Here is a 27,923-nt window from a genome sequence, read left to right as displayed (position 1 = left end):
GAACGAATAATTTCATTATCTTATAAAATCACAGAAACAGAAAACATTAATTTAATACCAAATTTATTATGTTTAAATGCCGAAATTCAATCAATGTTAATATCTTGGTCACATATAGCATCATATAACTCGAATATGTTAAAACATTTAAATGATAATTTAATTTCTAAATTTGTAATATATGCGAAGAAGTTAAAAGGAATATTTTCAACTAAATATGATGAATCAATAATTAATTTCCAAAAAGCGACACTTAAATTTTTATTAGAACAATTATATATTGATATAAATATTAATGAAGTAGTAAAAATAATTTCATCAATTTCAGATTTAGATTTAATTGAAGAACCTGGTGCTATATCAGCATTATTACATTTATGTTTATTCATTTCAACATTAATTAAGAAAAAGAGTTTTGGATTATTTTTATATGATAAAGCTATTATATTATATATTAAATCATTATTAAAAATTATTACATTAAAAACTTCACCAACAATTTTTAAATATATACAAAAAGATGACTTAAAATTATTAATATTAATATTTAATGATATTTCTATTAATTTCCAAAAGTTATCATTAAATATTAAAATTGATACCAACAAAATCCTCAATGAATTTTCATGTTCGAATGAATTAGCGCAAATATTAATACGTTTAAACAACAATAATAATATGTTAAATATTAATCCAAAGTTATTTGAATCATTACGAAAAATTATATCATTTACATTATATCAATTATATACATTATTTATTGGTTATATGTCACCTAATGAAAATCATCCCGAATTAATTGAAATGGAAAAAGTTAATAACGTTGGAGTAATTCGTCTAAATGATGTCATTCCATTAGTTCCATTATTTTGGGAATATTGTCCATCAATTATACCAGCAATTTCGGAGATGTTATTATTACCTGATTTAATTACGAATACATTAAATAATTTAATACAAGAATTCCCTTATAAATTAGCATTTTGTACACGTATAGCTTCTACCATTGGTCGGATTAAAGAAAATGATTTAGTATTATATCAATTATTACCACCTTCAAGTGCTATAGTATTATTAGTACCAAAAGTATTAAATAATAAAATGGCTTCTAATTATTTAATACGATGTTTTAAACAATTTAAAGAAGAAGAAATCATTCAATATATACCAAACTTAGTCCAATCATTACGATTTGATAACACTAAATGTTTACGACATTTCTTATATGAATATTGTCAACAAAATGAATTATTTTCACATTATTTATTATGGAATATAAATTGTGAAAAATCAAATGTATCTATACGTGATAGTTTACCATTAATATTACCTAAAGTCGAAGGTAAAATATTAGCAAATATGACTGAAGAACAACGAGAACATTATGAACATGAAATGGGAATGATAGAAACATTTGATAAAATTAGTCAACAACTTTTACCTATAACACCAGAACATCGTAAAGAAGAATTAATTAAAAGACTTAATACCATTGAAATCCCAAATGATTTATATATACCGACAAATCCCGAATATAAAATAATATCAATAATTTCATCTGAATCAATACCACTTAAATCACATGCCAAAGTACCGATGTTAATTAAATTCCAAGTGATTAAAGATGATAATAATAATAATAATAATTCAACAAATATAAATATTTCACGTTATCGACCATTACAAAGTTTCGGATGTATCTTCAAAATTCAAGATGACGTACGAATGGACTCAATGATTATCCAATTCATTGATAAGTTTTTACGTATATTTAAAGAGGCCGGAATTAAATGTTACATGAAACCATATAAAGTTATAGCAACAGGTAATGAACGTGGTGTTATCGAATGTATTACAAACGCAAAATCGAGACATGAAATAGGTAAAGAGTTCCCAAAGAAGTTGTTGAGTTATTACGTATATAAATATGGACAAATTGGTACAAGTGAATTTAATAAGGCACAACAAAACTTCATATTAAGTATGGCACCATATTCATTATTATGTTATATATTCCAAATTAAAGATAGACATAACGCAAATATTATGATCGATGATGATGGACATATATTACATATCGACTTCGGATTCATTTTCGATATTACTCCTGCAGGAGGTATCGAAAAAGCTCATTTTAAACTAACAAATGAAATGGTGGAATTAATGGGAGGTAGTACAACTGCACCTGAATTTAAACAATTTAAGCAATTATATACTCAATGCTTCATAGCCATTAGATCAAGATTCGATGAAATTGAGGCAATCGCTAAGCTGATGGTTAACGCTGGTTTTCCATGCTTTACACAAAACTCGTTTGTAAACCTCAGAAAAAGACTCTTCTTGGAACTAAGAGGAGCTGACTTGTTAAATGCGATAGGAACAACTATCAAAGAAAGTTTGGAATCAAAGACAACTTGGATTTACGACTTCTTCCAAATGACAACTAATGGAACTTATTACTAGTAAAATAACTTTTATAATAATTATTTAAAAAAAATATATATAAATGGAAAATTCTATTGAAAAACGCGAATCATCTTGCACTTAAAAACAAATTTATATGATGCATAGTAAGAATTGTTAACAATTTCATTTTTTAAATTGTTTTCGAAATTAGATATTGCCTTTTTCTCAAAAAATTGATCACGAATTCAATATTAGATTTGAAAACCGAATACATTTGAATGCACATGTTTAATCGAATGAGATATATAATAAATTGAACCAAGCAAAAATTTTTTATCTCAGCATGCCCAAGTCGACCGTTAATGCATTGCGGTTATAATGGTTTACAATCGATGGTCACCAACTCTAAAAATATAAAAAAATCTCCGGCTCGGGGAGTCGAACCCCGCTCGCACGGATGAGAACCGTATATCCTAACCGATGAACGAAGCCGGAACTGAAAACAAATTTCAGTTATTATAAAAAATGATAATCGCTAAATATTTCATTTTTTTTTCATGTTTAAATTTATTATTAAAACATTATATATATTCACATAAATGTGTTATTTACTTAATCTCTTCGACCTTTGTATAATTCTCCTTTTGTATTGTTGTATCCTTTGAATGTTCGATAGAAGCATTTACATTCTTTTCTTCTGTTGTGTGCACTGTTCCATCTTCTTTTTGCTCAACAGTTGTATGCACACTCACAGATGCAGTTGCGGTGCTAACTTCATTCGTTGTAACAGTTGTAACTTCTGTTGATGTCACTTTAACTTGCGTTGCTGCTACGTCCAATGTGTTCTCAGTAGACTTAACTTCATCATATACAACTTCGTCATCTTCTTCTCCATTTTCGTCGAGGTCATCAGCATCGAGTTGTAATATGCTACCGAGGAGTGACGCTGTCGCACTGATCTTTGACTTATTTGACGTTGTGTCATCAGGAACGACACCTTCGGCTGGATCAATTGATACACTACGCTCAGTGACTTCTTCAGACTTATTTGACTCTTCATCATCAGATTTGTCATCGGAGCTTTTGGATGCACTTTCGTCAGATTTTTTTGATTCCTCTTCGGATTTATTTGACTCTTCCTTATCACTATTTGTGTCATTCTCATCAGATTTTTTTGACTCCTCTTCGGACTTCGCTTCATTTTCTTCAGACTTATTTGACTCTTCCTTGTCGCTATCGGCTTCATTTTCATCGGACTTGTCTGATGCGTCTTTATCGTCTTTTGATGCGCTGACATCTTCAGCGTTTTCTTCTTTCTCTTCTTCCTTAGGTTCCTCATGCTTTTCTTCTTCTTCTTCTTCAGCAGTTGTTGCCGCATATTTCTCAAATGGAAATTCGATGCGATATGGCATTTGTTTGAGCATTGCAACAACTAATTTCTGAATGCCTTTCCATACAAAACCGAGATTTGCTGTGCCAATAGCTGTTTGACCAAAGCGCATTGCAACATCTATGTCTATTTGTGTGCCATTTCTGAACTTAATTACAATTGGACCGTATTCATATGGAACTGATACATCAGCAAAACCATCTATCTTGGTGACTTTAGCAATAGCTCCAATGGTTTTAACTCCAAGCATAGGTATAAGGCACTCAATATCAAGGTCGATTACAATTTCGGAATCATATTTGATTCCAAGTGTGGAAGTAGCTGTTCCATCTTCTCCATCAATTGTATGTACATCTTGGAAGATTGGTGGCTTAGATGACATTGAAGCTTCTACAACTGAGATTCTTTGGATTGTGTTTTTTGGATCTGGTTTATATTGTTCGTTGAAAGATTTTTGAAGAATAGTTGGGAGGTGTGTACTAATGTCTATTCCTTTTAATACATTTTTGAGTATGTGATTCACCCAATGAGCTGTTTCGTCGATTTCTTTTGTTACTGTATTCTTTTCGTTTTTAACTATTTTGTTCCGATCCTTTGGGAATGGGAAAGCTAGAAGTATAATAATAACAGCAAGGAGTATTGCTATGATGACTCCAAATATGAAAAATAAAATGGACGAAATCATTTTCCTTTTTTGACTTCTTGTCAAAATTCATAACGGCTTTCAATTCATTGAAAAGTGGACTGTAACGAACGGAACAAAGCTTGTTAAAATCGGATGTTGTGAAACAACTTTTTGTAAGATGATTGAGATGAATTTGATCGTTTTTACAAAAGTTGCTTTGTTATGATTGAATCAAAATTGAATGAAAAATTGTCGAATTTATATTCAAAAACTGAAGGGTTTAGTAAGCCTTTCTGCGGTTGCAGGTTATGATTTAAATAATTATTTTTATATAATGAAGAACCAACATCCTAATTATTGACTGTGTAAAGTCTATATTAGTTTATGAGTTTTTTTGATAAGCATATCTCTATTTCTGTTTATTAGATGCTCTCATAATTTCTTTATAAAATAAATTGAATAATCTTCAAATATTATTTTGAAATATTAAATTGTTAAAACAAAATTCAAATAAAACGAATGAATATCTTTAGCATTAATATCAATTCCTTTTTGTTCAAGAAGTAATTTAACTATTTCTGTATGACCTTTTTCAGATGCTTTCATAAGTGCTGTTTTAAATAATTTAAATAATTTCCAAATATTATTTCGAAATAGAACATTATTAAAATAAATATTAAATAAAACAAAGAAATATCTTTAGCATTAATATCAATTCCTTTTTGTTCAAGAAGTAATTTAACTATTTCTGTGTGACCATTCCAAGATGCTTTCATAAGTGCTGTCCATAATAATTTAAATAATTTCCAAATATTATTTCGAAATATCAAATTATCAAAATTAATATCATCTTTAGCATTAATATCAATTCCTTTTTGTTCAAGAAGCAATTTAACTATTTCTGTATGACCATTCCAAGATGCCATCATAAATGCTGTATTAAATTATTTAAATAATTTCCAAATATTATTTTGAAATATTAAATTATTAAAATAAATCCAAAATAAAACAAATAAATTTTATCACTGGCATTAACATCAATTCCTTTTTGCCCAAGAAGTAATTTAACGATTTTTATTTTATGATATGTAGATGCCCACATAAGTGCTGTTTTAAATATCTCAAATAATTTCCAAATATTATTTCGAAATATCAAATTATCAAAATTAATATCATCTTTAGCATTAATATCAATTCCTTCTTGTTCAAGAAGTAATTTAACTATTTCTGTATGACCATTTTCGTATGCGTGAATAAGTGCTGTTTTAAATAATTTAAATAGATTCCAAATATTATTTTGAAATAAAAAATTATTAAAATAAATCCAAATTAAAACATAGAAATTTTATCTTTAGCATTAATAACAATTCCTTTTTGTTCAAGAAGTAATTTAACTATTTCTGTGTGACCATTTCGAGATGCTAAAATAAGTGCTGTTTCAAATATCTTAAATAATTTCCAAATATTATTTTGAAATATCAAATTATTAAAATATATCCAAAATAAAACAAATGAATATTTTTAGCATTTACATCAATTCTTTTTTGTTCAAGAAGTAATTTAACGATTTCTATGTTACCATTACAAGATGCATAGATAAGTGCTGTACAAAATAATCTAAATAATTTCCAAAAATTATTTTGAAATATTCTGAAATCATTAAACCAAACATAAAATAAAATAAATTTATAGCTTTAGCATTTACATCAATTCCTTTTTGATCAAGAAGTATTTTAACTATTTCTACACGATTATGCCAAGAAGCCCAAATAAGTGGAGTCAAAAATATCAAAAAATAAAGCCAAAGTTTTAAACTCGAATATAAATACTTTAAATATACTTTAAAACAAAATAATGTACATTTTTTTCATTAATATCATATCCATTTTGTCTAATAATAAAATTTACAAGTTCTAAATTATATGATTCCAAAGCATAAAACAAAAAATCGTCTGGAATTTTGTTGTATTCCAAAAAATTTTGAACAAGAAACAAATTTCCTCTTTTTGCAGATTCATTAATTATATTTTTATTGATTTCCATTCCTTCTTCTAATAAAAATGAGAAAATTTCATAAGCAAAAAACTCAATACATTTTTTCCCTAATTTTTTTAAATTATTAAAATTTTCAATATTATTTTCATAAAGATATTTAAAGATATCATTTTGATGAAAAATAATTGCTGCTTCATATGAACCTTTAAATGATGAATGATTTTGTTCACATAAATGAATGATTTCTTCATTTCCACCTGCAACTGCATATTTTCCTGTGTTTTCTACTTTTGCATTATTCATAATTAAATATTTAAAACATTTAACTGATCCAAAAAATGCTGCATAATCAATTAATGAAACATTTTGTGTATTAATGAATGAACATCTTTCATAAAGTGATGGTTTTATTATTTGATCAAAATCAAAGTTTTTTAGTGATGACATTTCTTGAAGTTTTTCGATTTCATCATTTCGAATTATTTTAGCTAATTCATTTGGATTATGTCCTTCGTTAATATATTTCTTATGAAGTTCCCAATCATTCTTTTTTAATTCTTTTATATTGTCATAAAAGCTTTTGTAATTTCCATTATATTTTCCTTCTGAAATATAATGTGAAAAATATGGTGTTCTTTTGTTTTTTAAAATTTCTGGATTAATTGATATAGTTTTGTTTTGGAGCAACTTTTCATAAAGATAATTTGATTCTTGTGTATTATATTTTTTCTCTAAAAACGTAACAAAAATATTTCTGATTTTATCATTCAAATTACTATAAATTTCATTTTCTTTTATTTCAAGAGTTTTCAAATATTCAAAACATATATCACAAAAGCCTTTTTTAACAAAATATGAATACGTAATTGAACAAATGATAAGATTAAATGAATATGAATTTTCTTGATCAAAATATTTTAATGTTGCTTCCACTGTTTCCAATATATTATCATCATTTAATTCAAAAATGATTTGTTCAAGGCACTTACACATTTGGAGATTTTCGTAGGTTTTATTTGTTTGACTTTGAAAACTTCCCATTACAAAAAATGAAATTAGAAAAACCTTTTTTTTCATTAAATTTTGAGATGTTTACATATCATTTGAAGTTGGAATCTCATTTTGTATCATTTATGGTAAGTTATAGAAAATTTACATTGTCTCAATAAATCATGAAGTTAATACAGACATTAATATTTAATTTGTAGTGTTTTTCATCAGATTGCTGCCCACCGAGGCACATTAATTGTGCTGTTTAGTGATTATTGAATCAGAACGATCGTAACACCCTGTACATTTTGATAGATTTTTTATCCAAAATGAAAAACTCTATTTATTTTGAAAATCTAATTAATTACATATATAATGAAATGAAAGATAAATAGGCAACTTGATAAAGTTTATAATTGAATAGCATTTAATCGTAAGCCGTTATAGTTCCAACCAATTATCTTCTCAATTCATAAGATGATCAAAATGGATTGAATTTTTTATTAACGAATTTTAGATTCAAATAGGTTTCTCGAAATATGACTTTCTTTTTGACATAACATTAACCAGCATATGTATTTAAATATCTTTTGAACAATTTTATTGATTTTGCGCAAAATTAGTTTTTTCATCATAATAAACCATTGAAAATTTTTTGTGTACATAATCAGCCGGCCAAATATTACAACAATAAGATTAATTTCGACTTAAAAACCGACTTTTTCATAGAAAATTATAGACATGTTCTATGAATGTCGATTTTTCATTTGGTATCCAAACACAAACAATGAAATGAAATAGTATAAAAAAAAATATTTTTTATTTTGTTGAAACATAAAAATTTCATTAAAAATATTTTTATTTACTTTTTTGTATTCTTAAGAATTTATTTGATGCGATTCCTGGTAATTCCTGTGGTATATCCACAGAGAAACCCGTTTCATCGTCATCTTCAAACGCCGCCTCTATTTCCTCTTCTATTCCGTCCATGTTTATAATTCTTGGGCCTATTTTCAAGAACGACGGCGGCTCGTTTGGGGTCATTATAACTTTATTAATTTGCAAATTATTTTTCGAGTTTTTCAACTTTTCTGCAGTTGGATGGACTGCTCCTATTGCAGATTTTGGTCTTTCCAAAGATATAACTTGTTTTGTCAATTGTATTTTATCTTTTTCATGTAATTCCCATTCCATAGTTTCTTTGTTATACACAGCTTGTTTCTTAATACGTTTTACTTCGTTTTTCGGAACGAAATTCTTCAAAATTAATTTATAACTTTCGACTTGTCGATTCAACAAATCGATTTGTAACGCAAGTTGTTCAGAGTCTTCTTGAAAAGCTTTTTGTACTTCTTCTTTCTTCGCCTTTAAATTCTTATATTCATGTACAGTTTCATGGAACTTATTATTAATTAATGTAACTTTCTCATTAATTGTTTTACATTGTTCAATCATTTGATGTTTCTTTTGTTTCTTTTCTTGAAGTTCTTTTTCCATTTGTAATGCTCTTTCTTCTCTTTTCTTTAATTTCTCTTTAATTGCATTAATTTCTTCTTCATTCTTCTTCGTTTGTTCCATAAGTTTCTGACTTCCGCCAACTAAAAACTTGTTTAACTCTTGTAACCTTCCAAGGAATTTACTTTGTTTCGCTTTCTCAAGTTCGATTTTCTTCTTTCGTTCATCAAGTTTCTTTTGTAATGCATCACGTTCTTCTTGTGCTAAATGTGACGCTTGTGCTAATTGATTACGTTGCGCTTCAAGTTTCTTTTCCATTTCTTTAATTTCTTCTTCTGTAGGCGCGCGATTTATTGCGCCTCCATTTCCGCCGTTCTTTAATTGCTCTTGTAACATTTGAAGTTCTTCTTGATACTTCATTAGAAGTGCATCTTTAGGATCCATATTAACTTTAGGCTTGTTTTCGATTTTTTTGGCTCGTTCAGCATAACGTAATGTGCTTAATGATTCACTAAAGTTATAATCAGCAGGACCTAACGTTGCAATCATTAATGTCTTAGCATTACCGCCAAGTGAATCACGTAATAACTTAGTTAACGATGAGTCGCGATATGGAATATGATGATGGCCACGAGTGGTCAAAGCTGAGATACAATTACCTAATATCATTAACGCATAGTTAATCGATGCGCCTTCTTTAAGCCCTTGGCCTTCTGCACCTGTTTTATATGCACGTTCGGATCCTGCTAAGTCAACTAAGTTTAAGCGCGCTTTACGAACATGTTGTCCACCTTCGATTTGTGTTAATGTCTCAATGACTATTGACAATATCGCATGTGAACGTGATGAGTCCTCATTCATATTGGTAGCGCGTGTGGTTCGATGCTTGGATCCTTCGGCTTGAAGGTTTAATAGATCGTCCATGGTCTGTATGTTACGTGAGGATACTCCTTTGATGTAAAATGAGCCGGCTGCTGGATCTTCATGGATTGTTAAATTGGATACTTTATCAGCTGGAACTAATAAATCACGAACTTGCTCGTTGTAAAGTTCTACGTATGTGGCTGTTATGGAAAATTTATGAGAATCAGAATTTGCTGTCATATAATCAAAAATGTGTTCAAAGGCACGAAATTCAATACCTCGATTTTTACCTTTGGTATCGCCTTCCATAGTAAAGGTTTTACCTGTACCTGTTTGACCATAAGCAAAAATTGTACCGTTGTATCCTTCTAAAACACTATTAACTATAGGTGCAGCCGTGATTTCATAAATATCTTCTTGTGAACAATTATCAGGAAATGCAAAATCATATGTAAATTGTACTTCTGTTCCTTGCGGATTTGTAATATATGCACTTGCATTTTTCTGATCTATCCTCAAATCTTGTTTATAACCTTTTGCTATTTCTTTGGAATTCATTGGACGAAGTCTAACAGCAACTTTTACTGCTTCGCGCGAGGACATTCCAAAAATTAAACGTTAATGTTTCATAACGTTTTTTTCTGAACCACAAAAGTGCCAAAGCAAAGAGGTGATATCCAACAGTTAAAATACTTGTATAACAGTAAATCAATTTTGATAATGAATTTTTGTAAGGATCTCTTCACCAAAAAATTTAAAAATTGGGCTGGAACTCGGGGAAATCATGCAAGTATATATAAGGCATGTGATTTTTTTTGGAAACTATCATGGAACTCGAATTTATTGATTCAATTTAAAACAATCCCGGGAAGAAAAATTAAATTTCTGGAGGGAAATTTTCCTATTAGTGATTTTCTGGATGAGATCGCTGATTTTTTTGTCTGTTTTATCATGTTTGAGACAATTCACAGTTTAATTCTCATTATAATAAAAAAATAAATTTACAAAAATATTTATATACTCTATCATTTCTTCTGCCATAGTTCTCCAATCAATCTGAGTGCTGCAGAATGTTTTTCTTTTAGGATTTTATTTTTTTCTTTTTCATTCTTCAGTTGCATTTCCAGAATTTCGACTTTTCTGTTCAGTTCTTCATTTTCTTTTAATGTTATTTCTGTTTTCTGTTGGAATTTCTCACTTAAATTTAATGCATCGATTACAACTTTTCGATTCTTTTCATATTTTGCTTTTAGTTGTTCAATTTTTTGTTTATCATTTGAATGTTTTGAGTTTTTAAGTGTTTCAATTTGTTGTTGAAGTTCATATATTTGTTTAGATTTGGAAGAATTATCTCTAAGTAACGATTGTATCATTGCTTCTTGTGTTGGTGCAGTTGAAAGTGTTTCAATTTTATTTTTTAATGTTTCATTTTCGTTTCGAATTATTTCGTTTTGTTGCAATGTATTCTTAAGTATTGATGTTAACTTTTTAATTTTTACTTTTTGTTCATTATATTTATCAACAATTAAACGAAATTGATTTAAATCATTTTGTTGATTTTTAATTATTTGATTCAAATGTTTAATTTCTTCTATTTGAAGAATTTTTTCGTTTTGCGTTTTGTTATTATTATTTTGTTGTTGTTGTTGTTTAGCTTCAATCCATTTACGGAGTTCAATGATTTCAATGTTTTGTTTCTTGTTTTCTTTTTTTAGTACATTAATCAATTTTTGTTGTTGATTTATTTTGGTTTCATTTTCTTTAATTTGATTTTGGAATTTCGTGATTTCGTTTTCATCAGAAATTTGTTCTTTTTCTGCTTTATCATAACTTTCGATTTGTTTCTTCAATGATAAAATTATTTTTCCTTCTTTGATGATTTTCTTGTTTAATTGTTCCTCTGTTTTATCTTTTTCGGATAATAACTTTTTAAGATTTGAAATTTGAATTTGATTATTATTAACTTCTTCTTCTTTTTCTTTTTCAATTGTTTGAATTTTGTTTTCTTTTTCTTTTTCAAGTTTGATTATGTTGTTTTCGAATTTTTGAGTCATTTCTTTGATTTCATTTTGCGATTCTGTTTTCTGTTTGTTGAGTAATTCTTCGAGTCTTTTGATTTCTTCTTCTTTTTCATTAATTATTTGGCCAACATTTTCGACTTTTAAATTTAATTCATTTTGAAGTTTATCAAGTTTTGTTTTGTTATTGTTTTGTAATTTCTCTATTTCATTTGTATAATAAACTTTTTCATTTTGCATTTTGTTAATTTCTGTTTCTTTTTCTTGTTGAAGTTTATTAATTTCTTTTTGATTCTGTTCTAAAATTGACTTAATTTTGTTTTCATTTTCATTTTGTATTTTTATTATTTCTGTTTCTTTTTCTTGTTGAAGTTTATTAATTTCTTTTTGACTTTGCTCTTTAATTGATTTAATTTTGTTTTCATTTTCACTTTGTATTTTTATTATTTCTGTTTCTTTTTCTTGTTGAAGTTTATTAATTTCTTTTTGACTTTGCTCTTTAATTGATTTAATTTTACTTTCATTTTCACTTTGTATTTTTATTATTTCTGTTTCTTTTTCTTGTTGAAGTTTATTAATTTCTTTTTGACTTTGCTCTTTAATTGATTTAATTTTACTTTCATTTTCACTTTGTAATTTCTTAATTTCAATTTCCTTATCTTTTTGTAGTTTATTGATTTCTTTATGATTTTCTTGTTGAAGTTTTTTGATTTCTATTTCTTTTTCTTGTTGAAATTTAATAATTTCGTTTTGATTCTGTTCTAAAATTGATTTGATTTTGTTTTCATTTTCATTTTTTATTTTTTCGATTTCTGTTTCTTTGTCTTTTTTCAATTTATCTATTTCTGTTTGGTTTTCATTTTGTATTTTTCTTATTTCAGCTTCTTTTTCTTTTTGAATTTTCGTAATTTCTTTTTGATTTTGCTCTAAAATTATTTTAATTTTATTTTCGTTTTCATTTTGTATTTTTTGAATTTCTTTTTGATTTTGCTCTAAAATTATTTTAATTTTGTTTTCATTTTCTTCATTTTGCTTTTCAAGTTGCGCAATATTTTTTTCATATGTTTCAGATATTTTTATAATTTCCTTTTTAGAATCAGAATCATTTTTTATTTGTTCAATTAAATCTTTAATTTCGCATTGTAATTCTTTAATTTGTTCTTCTTTTTTATTGATTAAGTTCTGATTTTGTACATTTATTTCATCAATTGAATCTTTTAATTTTTTAATTTCATTTTTTTGCTTTTCTTCAATTTCTTCTAAAACTTTAATTTTACTTTTGAGCTCATTAATTTCTTCTTTTTGCGTTTTGTTTTTCTGTTGAATTTCATTGTTTTGTTTCATTAATTTACTTATTTCATTATTCGAATTATTAATTTCTAAATTTTGTTTTTCATTTGATTCTTTTAATGTTTTTTCTAACTTTAATAACTTTTCATTTAAAACTTGAATTTCTTTTTCTTTTTCGTCGATTTTCTTATTATTTTCTTCAATTAGTTGTTTAAATTTTATAATTTTTTGCTTCTTTTTTTCTAATTTTATTAAATCTTTTTCTTTTTCTTCAATTTTTTGTTTATAATTTGTAATTTGTTGTTCTTTATTCTGATTTTCTTCTTTAATTTTTTGAATATCTTCTTTAAATTTATTTATTTCTTTAGTTTTTATATTAATTTGTTCATTTAATTCTTGAATTTTATTATTATTCGAACTATTATTAAGTTTTTGTTCATTTTCTAATGCTTCGATTTTGTTATTTAGTCTTTCGATTTGTTTATTATTTTCTTTAATTTTTTGGTTTTGATTTTCATTTAGATTTGAAAGTTTTTCAACTTTTTCATTCGATTCTTTAATTTCTATTTGAAGTTTATCGAATTCATTATATTTATTATTAAGAAGATTTTGTATTTTACTTTTTTGATCATTTAATTCTTCGATTTGCTTTTCGAATTTTTGTATTTTGTTTGAAAGTTCATTATTTTTATCGATTAAATCTGATATCTTTTTCGATGATTCGATTTGTTGATTATTTGCAATTAAATTAATTTGTTCTTTTAACTCATTAATTTGCAAATTTAATTTTTTATTTTTTGATTCGAATTCCAAAAGTTCTTTTTCTTGTAATTCTTTTGTTAAGTTATTATTTTTTTCTAATTCTTTTATATTATCATTTAATGAATTAATAATTGAATTTTGTTCATTAATTTTTTGCTCTTTTTCTTGTTGAATATTATTTATTTTCGTTGTAAGTGTTTCAATTATTTGTTCTTTTTCTTTATTTAATGTATGAAGTTTTTGAATTTCATTTTTTAAATTTGTAATTTCGCTTTCGCTTGTTAATTTTATTTGTTTAATTTCTGTTTCTTTTTCATCAATTTGATTTTTTAACAAATTAATTTGCGAAATTTGTTTTTCAATGTCATTTTGAAGTTGTTTTATTTTATTTTGTAAAGTTTTAATCATTTTTTGTTCTTCGTTATTATTATTATTATTATTATTATTAATATTTTTTAAGTTTTTAATTTTTTCTTTCTTCTTCTGTAGTTTTTGTTTGATATCTTCAATAGTATTATAAGCTTCAACTAATTAATCTTCAGTTTTTTGTAAATTCTTTTTATTTTCATCCGAAATTTTTTGTGTTTCTAATAATTGTTGATTAAGTTTTTCCATTAAATGTAATTGATTATTATATTCATTACGTAATTCTTTAATTTCATTTTCATCATTTACATTTTGTGAATTTTCATTTAAATATTTTTTGAGTTCTTTAATTTTATCTTTTTTCTTTCGAAGTTCTTCGTTTAATTCATCAAGTGTATTATAAGCTTCAACTAATTCATTTTCAGTTTTTTCAAGATTACTTTGTTTTTCTTCTGATATTTTTTGCGTTAATTGTAATTGATTATTTAAATCTTCTTGGATTTCAATTTGATTATTTAATTCTTCTTGAAGAATTTTAATATCTTCGTTTTGTAATTCATCAATTTTCTTTTTCATTTGATTAATTTCTTGTATTAATTCTGTTTTATTATCTTTTTCGGATAAAATTTGATTTTCTTCTTGAAGAATTTGTATTTGTTTTCGAAGTTCAGTATCATTTTCATTAAACATATTTAATAATTCTTCATAATCTTTATTAGTCTTAACTTTTTCATCATTATTTTCTTGTCGTGCTAAAGCATTTTCTAATATTTCAATAGCAGAAGTAATATCTTCGTTTTCTTTTTGTAATCGTTCTATTTCTTGGTAATGTGATTCAGTTTCTTTTAATAATTTTTCTTTTTCTGTTGTAAGCTCAATATTTTCTTTAGTTAACTTATCAATAGTATTTTTTAACGAAGCAATTTGTACTGAATCACTATGTATAACTTCATTAATTAAAAGGATATCAGTATTCTTTTTTATTAAATGTATTAATTCATGAGCAAATTCTTTCCAAAGAATTTGTTCACAATTATTTAAATCAATTAAATATTCATTTACAATTGATATTAAATGTGCAAATTTTATTTGACCTGTTTTAAGTGCTGTTATTAATTCATTAAAAGAAGGTTCATTCAAATCTTTAAATAACAAACATTCTAAAAGTAATAAAGAAGCGATTTTTCGTGTTAATGGTGGTGAATCAGTAGAACAAAGTTTTAATATAAATACTATACCTGTTTGTGAATCTTTCATTTTAGTATTCGATAAAGTTTTAATAAAATGCGTTGTAGCTGAAGTCGATTCCCAAATTGTGCCACAAATAAATTGAAACGCATTGATTAAAATATTCGAATTAATATCATTAACATTTAAAACAATATCGATTACATACGTTAAAAAACATTTTGTTGTGTTTGGTAAATTAGGACCGAAAAATATTAAAATCGTTTCATGATTCGCTAATATACAACTACATGAAATATTTAATAATGAAATAACTTCATTGATATGTTCATTAAATGTTCCTAATAATGATGAAGTTTTGTTTCCATTGTTCTTACATATTATGTTCGAAAGTGAATTCGATGTTGTTAATGATTTAAAGAGATATGATTCAATGCAAAAAAAAGCTGATTTACGTTCATTTTCATCAGTAGAAAATATCGAAATGTTTAAAATCTTTTCCAAGGAATCATTTTGTTCTGTTAGCTTCGAACATAATTCTGGATTTCCTTTGATGAAAAGTCCTAAAAGTCGAAGAAAATCAGATCGTTTTTCATTAGGTTCTGTTGAATACTCTAAGACTGGTTGAAATAAACCCGAAGAAATCAAAAATTTCCGAAATGACGAAGAATCATTCGATGAAAAAAGCATAGAAAGTAATTGAATGGATTTATCATCTTTTAATTTAATCGATGGAAGAAAGATAGAAAGATGCCCCATCTCAACAAACATCTTTTGCGTGATTAAGTTATCTTGGAGAAGTGAATAAATGACAGGAATGATTTTGGATGGATCAGATTGAACTTCACGAATAAGTGAATCCATAAGATTAAAGGAGAAAATTTGTTGAACGGTTTCATTGTCTTTAACAAAATCTGGAATTAAATAAAGAAAATTTGATTTTATCATTTCAGATGAATCTTCTTCAAGAGATAATAAGTTTGACTTAAAATCATTGTCTTCTAGAAATGATTTTTGTATGTTTGATATTTGAAGTTTAACTAAACGTGATATTATTGAAAGAGCTTGTCCTCGAATTGAAGACTTTTGTGATTTAAGACATGTAGAAATAATGCTAAGAGATCCTTCAGAATCAAGAATATTTAAAGAATTAGTCACAGAAGTTGGTGATTCTTCTTGAATCAAATTAGACAAAATTAATAAAATGTTAGAAACAACATTATCATCTTTAATGTATTTATCTAGATTGTGAATAAGCGTTGGACATGCGTTAGAACCAATTAAATTCGAATAAGTTTTTGCAAATTGTAATAAATCAATAATTGTATCTTTTTCGTTTATGCCATTTATTAAATCATTGACTTTGTGTTCAACAAATTCTTCATCTGTTTCTTCTGCTTCAGGTGCAAGAAATTTGAAGAAATTCATTTTATTGCGGTAAACGGCTTCCCCGCCGTAAACATGCGACCAAATTTTTAAACGTAATCTCTTAGTGAAAAAATATAACTCTCAATGGATTTCCATCAATTTAAAATGTTAATGATTACAATAATATTATGTGTATTATAAAATAAATTATGCAATGATAACTTTAGCATTTAATTAAAAGTGTAGTCACGTTTCTGGAACTTTACATTGGTGATTCATTATTTCATAATTTATTACAAATGAATGTACAAAATCAGTGAAACCAGGAAACCTCAAGTCGCATAAAAATGATGCAAGAAAGGATTCAAAACCGATTACATAAAATATAGAAAAAATGTCATAACGATCGTTTTTTATACAATTCATAAAAATAACAACTGGCTTTTACCAAAAAATTTATTCATTTTTTGGTATTAAATATTTAAATTAATCTTCTTAATTAAATATTAATTACCTATTTTTTTTAAAATAATGATTGGGTTTTCATTAATCATAGTTTAAACACTAAAGTAAATGAAGTCTGGAATCAATTCGCTTATGAACCATAATCAACAATTAATTGTATATTTTTAAAAACCTTTTTCTTCTATCTTTTTACGAATCAGAACAATAAACAGGTCATCATAAACATTATTAATTTTTATGAATGAAAAATAAAAATTATTGCTTTTTTGTTTATTAAAGTGTGGAATCACTTTTTTTAAATTGCTTCACATTTATCATGAATTAAATTGGCAATTTCCATGTGACCTTTTTTAGTAGCATATATAAGTGCATTCCAATTTATTTTAAATAATTTCCAAATATTATTTTGATATTTTATTTTATAATAATAAATTTTTAATATGAACAATTAACAGCACATTTAGCATCAATATCAATTCCTTCTTGTTCAAGAAGTAATTTGGCTATTTCTATGCGATTATATGCAGCTGCACAAATGAGTGCTGTTCGAAATATTTAAAATAATTTCCAAATAACACTTTGAAATTTTAAAATACTAAAATAAACATAAAACAAAATAAGGAAATATCTTTAACATTGATATCGATTCCTTCTTTTTTAAGAAGTAATTCAACAATTTGATTTTTCCCTTTTTTAGATGCTATAATAAGTATTGTTTGAAAAAATTTCAATAAATTCCAAATATTATTTTGAAATTTTAAGTAATTAAAACAAATATTAAATAAAACATAAAAATATTTTTAGCATTAACATCAATTCCTTCTTGTTCAAGAAGTAAATTTACAACTTCTGTGTAACCAAATAAAAATGCGATCATTAATGGGGTATAAAATAATCAAAATTAACGCCAAGTTATTCAAATAAAGTTTAAATTATCAAAATAAAAATAATCTGCATTTATATCAATATCTTTTTGTTCCAAAAGTAATTTCAATATCTCTATATTATTATTTCTAGCTGCTATATAAAATGCTGTTTTAAGTTTTTAAGTTAAATTATTCTAAATTATTGAAATAAATGTTTTTATTAAATTATTATAATAAATATTAAGTATGAAAAATTAATATAAATTTACATAAATAAACATCATATTATTAAAATAAATATGATATAGATAAAGTAAATAGTTTTTGCATTAACATCAATTCCTTCTTGTTCAAGAAGTAATTTAACCATTTCTAAATTATCATTCCTAACTGCAATATGTAATGGAGTTTGGAATTATTCAAATAAATACCAAATCATTAGAAGAAATATAAAACAATTAAAAGAAATATAAAATTTTGAAAATAAAGTTTAAAACAAATAATTAATTTTAAATTATTATAATGAATATAAAATTAACAAAATAGATGTCAAATTATTAGAATAAATTCCAGATAAATTTAGTAAACATTAAGTTCATAAAAAAATTATCATATCATTTAAACAAATTCCAAAACATTCAATCAAACTTTAAATGAATAAAATGAATTCTAAACACTGAAAATAAATACCAAATCATTGGAATAAACATAAAATTATTAAAATGAATGTCAAATATTTAAAAGAAATACCTTTTTCGTTAACATCAATTCCTTCATGTTCTAAAAGTAATTTGGCAATTTCTATGTTATCATATTTAACTGCTAAATGAAATGGTGATTGAAATTAATAAAATAATTCCCAAATAATGAAAATAATTTCCAAATATGGTAAAGAAATATAAAATTCAAATAATAAATTTCAAATCACTAAAGCAAACTTTAAATTGTTAAAACAATTTTCAAATCATAAATATAAACAAAAAATTATGAATACAAATTTTAAAATATGCAAATAAAATCTAAATCATTATGTTAAACATGAAAATATTAATATAAATTTCCAATTGTTTAAAGAAATTTTAAATTATGTTTTAAATAAATATCAAACTAGTAAAATAAAAATTCATTGCATTAATATTAATATTGTTTTGTGCTAAAAGTAATTTCACGATTTCAATGTTATTATTTTTTAACTGCAATGTGAAGAGGTGTTTTAAATATATTAAATAAACTCCAAATCATTCGAATAAATTTCAAACTTGTTTAATAAATATAAAATTATTTAAGCAAACTATAAATACTTAAAATAAATTGAAAATTATAAAAACATATTCTAAATACATAAAACATATATAAAATAGTGAAAACAAACTTTAAAAATATTAAATAAATTACAAATTAACAAAAGAAATCCAAAATTATAAAAATTAACATCAAATTCATGAAAAAAATTTGAAATCATTAAAATATATACCAAATCTTGAAAATAAACATAAAATTAATCAAATAAATGCCAAATTGTCTAAGCAAATATAAAATATTCAAAATATATTTCAAATTATTGGAATAAATTGGAAATTATACAAATAAATCTTAAATTTTTAAAACGAATTACAAACTATTAAAATAATCCCAAAACTATTAAAATTAATTCCAAACTAATAAAATAAATTTTAAGTTATTAATACAAACAATATTATATTAAAACAAATTTTTAAATTATTGGAATATATATAAAAATTAAATATAGAAATTGTTTTTGCATTAATATTAATTTCTTCATGCTCTAAAAGTAATTTGACTATTTCTATATTATTGTTCTTAACTGCTAAATGTAGTGGTGTTTCAAATTAAGAAAACAAATTCCAAATGATCAAAATGGATATAAAATCAATAAAACAAACATAAAATCATCCAAACAAACTTTAAATTATTAAAACAAATACAAAAACATTCAAATAAATCATGAATTATAAAAACAAACATAAAATTATTTGAATATATTTCAAATTGGTGAAACAAATATCAAATATTCAAAATAAATCTCAAATCTTTAAAATAAACAGTAAATTTGCAAAATAAACATTAAATTATAAAAATAAATCGGAAGAGATTAAATTAAATATAAAATTGGTCAAACCAACGTCAAATTATAAATGTAAATATCAAATTATAAAAGTAAATTTCAAATTATAAAAGTAAATATCAAATTGTCAAAATAAACATTAATTTGATTAGAAAAACCCAAAAACATTTGAAAAAAATTCAAATTATAAAAATATATATCAAATTTTAAATAACAACATTAAATATGTAATATGAATAGTAAACAATAAAAACAAACATTTGATGCATTAATATTGATTTCAGGATATTTTAATAGTAATTTAACCATTTTAATATTGTTGTGTTGAACTACCAAATGAAGCGGTGTTTTAAATGTGTGTATAAAATACCAAATCATATAAATTAATTTCAAATTTTTGTAATAAACATAAAATTATTATAACAAATTTTAAAAATTTGAAACAAATTCCAAATTTTTATAACAAATTTCAAATCATTAAAATTAATTCCAAAACATTAAAACATATAACAAATTGTTAAAATTAATATAAAATCAAAAAAATAAACATTTATTGGGTTAATATCAATGCCTTTTTGAGCTAAAAGAATTTTAACGATTTCAATTCTATTATGTTCAACTGCCAAATGAAGTGCTGTTTCAAATTATGCATATAAGTTTTATTTTATGATAACGAATTTCAAGCATTTAAAGTAAATTATTTTAAATCATTAAAATGAAGATTTTCTTCATTACAATTTGCTCCTTTTTTTAAAAGCAATTCAACCAATTCTGTGTAACCATTTTTAGATGCAAACATAAGTGCTGTATTAAATAATTCAAATAAGTTCCAAATATTGTTTCAAAATATCAAATCAAATATTTAAAATTTAAACAACATAATTAAACATCTGTTGCATTAATATCAATTCCTTCTTGTTCTAAAAGATATATAATAAGTTCAACATTTCCATATCCAATAGCAAACTCCAAAATATTTTTTGGAATTTGATTATTTATAAGAAAATGTTTAACAAGATACAAATTACCATTTTTAGCAGATTCATTAATAATAGAATCATTAATTTTCACTTCTTTTTCTTCTAAATATGATAAAATTTCAAAATTACTACTATCAACACAAAAATATCTCAAATCATTTATATTCGTTGTTGGAGTTTCAGATTTAAATCTGCTATACATAGAAGATATTCCAAAGCTTCCAAAATTTGTTTGATTTTGAAATCTATTTCCAAAAAAAGAAAAACTACCAAATGGCGATTTACAAGAATTACCATCAGAACTTTGCTGATTGGTTTCATCCAATTTTTCTAATTTATTATCATAAATATATTTAAAGATATCATTATGATGAAACTTAATTGCTGTTTCATATGCACCTTCAAATGATGAATGATTTAGTTCACATAAATGAATGATTTCTTCATTTCCACCTGCAACTGCATATTTACCTGTGAAAAATAATCTAGCGTCATTCATAAGTAAATATTTAAAACATTTAACTGATCCAAAAAATGCTGCATAATCAATTAATGAAACATTTTCTTTATTAATAAAGTCACATCTTTCATATATTGATGGTGCAATCGTTTGATTAAAATCAAAATTAACATGCGATGATATTTCTTGAAGTTTTTCAATATCATCATTCCGAATTATTTTCGCAATTTCATTTGAATTAACTCCTTCTTTAACATATTTCTTATGAAGCTCGAAATTGTTTTTTGAGATTTCTTTATAATTACCTAAAAATTTATTCTCAAATGGATTTTTAAAACCAAAGCCAGTGAATATATCATTGAATTCTTTTTCTGTTTTATAATGTGCAAAATATTTCGATTTAATATTTTTAGTAATGCTTTGCATCAATTAAATTTTGTTCAATCATTTTCTCAATTAAATAATATGATTCTTGTGTTTTATTTTTAATGATACATTTAACGAAAATATCAATGATTTTGATGTTTTTGTCAATTTCTCCTTCTCTCTTTTGAAGTTGGAGTAAATAATTCAAATATTTATCAAATAAAGATTTTTGAGAACAAAATGAAGAAAAAACTAAATTGCATATAACGGTATTAAATGAATATGGGAAAGTTAAATCGAATAATTTCATTGTTTGTTGAATTGAAGTTTCAATATTTTCTTCAGTTAAATTAAATATGATTTTGTCAAGTGAAGTTAGTAATTCCATGTAATTAGATTTGCTTACCTTATTTAAAGAATTTTCTTGATTTGTAATCCCTTGTTTCGACATAAAACAATATGGTGAGAACAACGGTTTTCATATTCAAAATTGAATTAATTCGAACGACCAACTTTTTTTGATAAATTGAATTGCAATTAGCAATCAACATGTTAATTAAGTATTCAAATTTGAAAAGTGTTCTAGAATACCGCTAAATTTCATCATATGATATGAAAGAGAGAAATTCCAATGGTTTGAAATAAAAGTGACAATGGTCTTTGAATAAGATAAAACGGCTTCTTGTTTTTGTTCAACAGCAAATTTATGGGAAACACAAAGAAAGATCTCAAAATTTCACCCTTCTCAGATATTTTCCTGGTTACAATTTAAAAATGCATTACCTGATATGTTCATCACTTTAATTTAAAAAAAAATATTTATAATAAAAATACTTTTAACAACAAAATTAAGTAACATCATGAACAATGTTAATAATTTTTTGAACCTTTTCAAGTTCGAATTGTGACTTTGGTCTTATTCTTAGCTGCACACCAATTTCATCACATTTTTCGAATATGATATTTTTGAACTCTCTTATTATTTCTTGCTCTATTCCATGTTTCAATAAAACCTCCAAATTCAATACAATTTCCATTACGACGATCAAAATCGTGTAAATTTTACACTCGCCACTTTTGAGTTTATTTTGCAGTTTTGCTATTGAAAAGTTCGCAAGCTCAAAAAAGTCGTTTTCGTGAACTTTTGAAAGATTAATTCCCATCGTTTGCCAATATTTGACAACAAACAACAATGATGATTCTCTAAATATATAATCAAAATGGACCTTAAATGATTCGATTTCATTTATCCTTTCGTCATTTAGTGCAAATTGTTTCCCACATTCAGCTGGATAATCTTGGAAAAATTCAAAATACTCAAAAAATAAACATGGAAACGTGTCAAGAATTAATGACAAATTCACAAATCCAGACTTTTGCTTCTCAAAAGTCCCAAATTTTTTTGTTATTATTGATGGAATATATTTTGATAATTCAACTACTGAAGCTTTATATTCAAATCCAATGGGAATTTCCATGCTTGGACGAACCCATTCATTATCGTTAATAACAGAATACATTAATATTCGAACATTTCCTCCAATCTTACAATTGGATCCAATTATTGAACATTTTTGAATTACGCAGTTTTGGATTATTTGGGTTCCACTTCCAATAGAAACACCATTTTCAATAGTGAAAGGCTGCTCAATAACAGCTTGTGGATCAATTGAAGGTTTTGGGAGACCGTTTTCTACGCAACCGTCAACGATGGAGACCGTATTGAGTTTATATGCTTTATGGAAAAGTGACCCTTCTGGTGTTATTTTTGCGAAATAAGGACGAAGATGACTTGAAATAGAGTGTTTAAGTGAGTTTTGAGCCATTATAGTAAAAAGCAAATCATTATCACTATTGATTATTTGTTTTATTGGGAGTACCCATTCGAATGGAATATAACAAATCTCTTCACAAAACAATTCAAAAATAGAATCAACGTTCGAAATCTGTGAAAGAATGAATTTGAGATTCTCTAAATTGGTTGGTTTTGCCATTAGAAGTCTTCGTTGAATTATTCTTGCATATAGAAAAGAATCAATCTCATCATTTAAGTAAGACGAAATAAATGAAATAGATATAGTATTATGAGAATTACATGTGGATATATAAACAAGTAATATTCTTTTGATTTGGTCACGCGTTAATGAGTTTTCGATAAAGTATTGAATAAGTCTATCGAACTCTTTGGCATAAAGAGAATCATTTTTGTAGTTAATTGGAATTGCAAATTTGGGGTAATCATCATAAATACCAATGGAATTAAGAAAAAGAAAGGTGATTTGATAGCCAATTTGAGCATTAAGAAAAATAATCAGATAATGGATATATGGGAGTGAAGTATTATAATTGAAGTTATTAAGAGATTGAAAGTAAATTCCATGTTGATTCAAGTTTTTGAGGTTTGGATTAAGTTCATTCCCATCTTTTAGAAAATTTCTCAATAAATAATTGGTTATGATGTTGAGGATAAATTGACTAAGAGACTCGTTGAATTTTAATAATGAGTGAAAATTTTGGGTTGCTATAAAAATTAATGCCCAAATGATGTATTTGTCATCAAATGAAATAATAAAATTTTTGATATTTTCAAAAATATCTATTGTATTTGACGAAACATTTATGTATCCAGATGAAAAATGTGATTTAAAGAAATCAGAAAATTCATCAAATGATAATAATGGATCATTTAAATCAATAAAATAAAATGGCTGATGTTTTTTGAAAGATAATGTAAATTTTTGTGTGCTACCATGTGAAGGTGTAATATGCAAGTCAATTGGATTTTCGTTTTCTCTGATATCTGTTAAACAAAATGTCCAAAAACTATTTTTTAATTCTGCAAGTTCAACGCTACAAAGAGTTCCTTCGATAAAAACATCTACTATAGGTTCTAAATCATTTGATCCATGAATAATCACATTAACTTCTTGTGTATCATTCATAAAAGTGACAGCCTCTAATGAAGCAAACACCATCAGAAGAAAAAATCGGAAATTATAAATTTACAAGACAACAAAAACAAAACCCTTACGGCCTTTTTGAATATTATGTTGCCCGTTCTTCAGGGAATCAATTATATACAGCATATCGATTTGATAGAAGAGGTATAGAAGGAAGTCCAAACTTTAAAGAGATGGAAAACGAAATAGAGACAATAGGCTCAGTTTATCATCAATCAATTCAAAGCTACATTGACACAGTAATTCGCGATGATGATCTATTTCTTGTTCTTGAACTCGAAGCTAATCCATTTTTTTCAATCTTTGATACACAAAACACAGCACTTGATGAAGAACATGCGCGTCATATTTTTGGTGAACTCATGGAAGCAGTTTCATATCTTCATTCAAATGGAATTGCGCATGGTGACATCAATCCAAATTCTATATTTTTTAACACACAGCGCAATCTCAAGCTCGGCTACTTTTTCCGTAGCACACGCAATGAAGATGCCTCAGATTATTATGGCACTTTAAATTATCAACCACCGGAGGCATGTGATGGTGGCTCTTACGATGCTAAAAAAGCAGACATATGGGCTTGTGGTGTACTTATTTATACATGTCTTGCATATGAAATGCCTTTTCAAGGCCTTGATATTGACAACCTTAAACACTCAATTTTCGACAGGCCGCTCGATTACCCAACATTTTTCCCTACAGATCTTGTTGAGCTCCTCAAGAAAATGCTCGCCATCGACCCCGACGATCGTCTAACGGCCGCTGAAGTATTGAAATCGCCTTGGCTTTCAAACCGCAAAAGGGAGAGCTATCGTCGCGGGTACCCCAAATTCAACAACACTAGTGTTGGCCAACATTATGCAACAAAGATTCAGGTACGTACTTCATACAAAAAGACTAAGGCAAAGGCTATAATAAAGCAGTATTTTGCTAACTTTAAGGGAACTGTACAAGGTGGTGAAACATTGAACATTCTAATTCATGAACCTCATTTAACTGGGCTTAAAATTACTTTTCAAAGCCAAGCTCAAGATCTCATTATAATTATAACTCGTCTCAGGGCTGACAGTGATGAATTTTTTGATACACTAATCCAAAATCTGTTACCTTTACTGGACCCAAAAATTGACTAATGACCGGCTGTACTAAGGTGTATTATTTGTTAAATTTAATTTGTTTTTATGTTTTTTAATGAATTCCATTTTAATAAATTTTGTTTGTTTCAAAACTTCTACACAAGGGGCAAAAGCTTCAACTCAAAGAGGCTCCCATAATATTTGTATTAATGAAGAAGGAAAAAACCTTTATTATTTAAGATACTATTTGAAATGATTTTTAAAAAATCGTTCAATATTTTAGTATTCGTTATTCAATATAGCCTATTTAAGTGCGTTTACTTTGCCCTGAATCATTAACTCAATCATCTGAATTTTAGATAAATACATGCAAAAATTTTATAAAGATTTAAAGGTGAGGTGAAATTTGGAAGGAATTGAATTCAAATTTATCGCAACATTCAAAATTTATCGTTTAACTATTTCTTCAGATCACATTTATACATGTCTCTTGAAGGAAAAAGGATTCTTATTGCCTACTACTCTAAGACAAATGTCACAAAAAACATTGCTGGTTTTATCAAAGAAATCACTGGTGGTGATGAATTTCGAGTTGAACCTGTAACACCATATCCCCAAGACTATCATCAAACAACACAACAAGCAAAGCAAGAACAGCAAGCTGGTTTCAGACCTGAAATTGTTTCCAAAGGTGATATCTCAAACTATGATGTAATCTTTTTCGGATCACCATGTTGGTGGGGAACAATCGCATGCCCTATGGAAACGTTCATAACGTCACACGATTTTCGTGGAAAAACAATTATTCCATTCATTACTCATGGTGGAAGTGGACTTGGAAGAACAGTCGAGGAAATCAAAAAACTCGCACCTGGTGCAAACGTAGTATATGGAAAAGCATTTGGTGATCCACAGTGGGTTTCTGGAAGTGGTAAAACGGATGTTGCCAAGTGGATCTCTAGTATCAAGCTTTAAGTAAACATCTGAAACGAATTCAATTTTTATGTATCGTTATCCAATTATTTTCCTGAAAGCAAATGCAAAGTAAAAACTATTTGGAAATATTAAAAATTGTTCAACATGCAATTTTTAATTTAAACGAAAATAATTTCAAGGAAACAGCGCAAGCTACAGTAACAACCCTTTTCGATAATCATTTTCCATATTCTTTCAAACTTATTATCAGTCAATTATTATGCGCATCTATTGTTTCTCAAGTGAAGAATTTTAAAATTTATATGAATTTTTTACGAAACATTGAGGAGAATGTGGACAAAATGACTGAGTTTTTTGTAAAATTTCTTCAATTGAATTTTGGATTGCAAGAATCAAATTACTTTCTCGAGTTCATTATGAAACATAATTACATGGATCCAAAAATTATTGAATACAATAATAATCCTTTGTATTTTGCACATCGTCATACAAAAAAAGGTCAAATATTTTATATAGACACAATAGAAGATGATTTTTCAAAAAATTATGAAGAACTATCAAAGAATGATTGGGAACTTCATAAAAAATTAATTGAAGAAGGGGTCAATCCAAATGAAATCGCAAAAATAATTCGAGATGATGAAGTAGAAAAACTTCAAGAAATATCATCTCACGCAAATTTCGATTTTAATCAAGCAATTCGACCATCACTTTATGAAAGATATTCAATCACTTACAATTCTTGGACTTCACTTGCTGATTATGCAGCATTTTTTGGCTCTATAAAATGTTTTAAGTTTTTGATTATGAATAAAGCAAATATAACCAATGCGTTAAAATATGCAATTGCAGGAGGAAATATTGAAATCATTCATTTATGTGAACAAGATAATCCATCGTTTAAAGTTGCATGTGAAACATCAATCCAATATCATAGAAATAATATTTTTCATTATTTTTATGAAAAGAAAAATATTGAAGTTGAAGATATAATGGAACTAGGGAAATGTT

At 25.8% G+C, this 27,923-nt stretch overlaps 5 protein-coding genes across 5 annotated transcripts; 3 read left to right on the top strand and 2 right to left on the bottom strand.

Annotated features, from left to right (window-relative positions):
• Positions 1 to 1,359: 1,359 nt before the first annotated feature.
• On the top strand, positions 1,360 to 2,463 carry GO595_008174 (Phosphatidylinositol 3- and 4-kinase family protein; the record flags this gene model as incomplete). Its single annotated transcript, XM_067921719.1, has 1 exon — positions 1,360 to 2,463. The coding sequence occupies one exon, from the start codon at positions 1,360 to 1,362 to the stop codon at positions 2,461 to 2,463; it is 1,104 nt and encodes a 367-aa protein (XP_067771653.1).
• A 551-nt stretch (positions 2,464 to 3,014) lies between these two features.
• GO595_008173 (uncharacterized protein) lies at positions 3,015 to 4,481 on the bottom strand (the record flags this gene model as incomplete). The annotated part of the gene is made up of 1 exon (XM_067921718.1): positions 3,015 to 4,481. The coding sequence occupies one exon, from the start codon at positions 4,479 to 4,481 to the stop codon at positions 3,015 to 3,017; it is 1,467 nt and encodes a 488-aa protein (XP_067771652.1).
• A 3,783-nt stretch (positions 4,482 to 8,264) lies between these two features.
• On the bottom strand, positions 8,265 to 10,328 carry GO595_008172 (Kinesin motor domain containing protein; the record flags this gene model as incomplete). Its single annotated transcript, XM_067921717.1, has 1 exon — positions 8,265 to 10,328. One exon carries the CDS (start codon positions 10,326 to 10,328, stop codon positions 8,265 to 8,267), a length of 2,064 nt encoding a protein of 687 aa, XP_067771651.1.
• A 14,571-nt stretch (positions 10,329 to 24,899) lies between these two features.
• Positions 24,900 to 26,033, top strand: GO595_008171 (CAMK family protein kinase; the record flags this gene model as incomplete). Its single annotated transcript, XM_067921716.1, has 1 exon — positions 24,900 to 26,033. The coding sequence occupies one exon, from the start codon at positions 24,900 to 24,902 to the stop codon at positions 26,031 to 26,033; it is 1,134 nt and encodes a 377-aa protein (XP_067771650.1).
• A 426-nt stretch (positions 26,034 to 26,459) lies between these two features.
• GO595_008170 (flavodoxin) lies at positions 26,460 to 26,951 on the top strand (the record flags this gene model as incomplete). Its single annotated transcript, XM_067921715.1, has 1 exon — positions 26,460 to 26,951. One exon carries the CDS (start codon positions 26,460 to 26,462, stop codon positions 26,949 to 26,951), a length of 492 nt encoding a protein of 163 aa, XP_067771649.1.
• Positions 26,952 to 27,923: the final 972 nt, after the last annotated feature.

The sequence above is a fragment of the Histomonas meleagridis genome (genome assembly GCF_020186115.1).
Source record: "Histomonas meleagridis strain 2922-C6/04-10x chromosome Unknown contig_60, whole genome shotgun sequence".
NCBI classification, from domain to species: domain Eukaryota; phylum Parabasalia; order Tritrichomonadida; family Dientamoebidae; genus Histomonas; species Histomonas meleagridis.
Note: the sequence above shows the minus strand (reverse complement) of the source record. Positions and strands in the feature narration are given on the sequence as shown.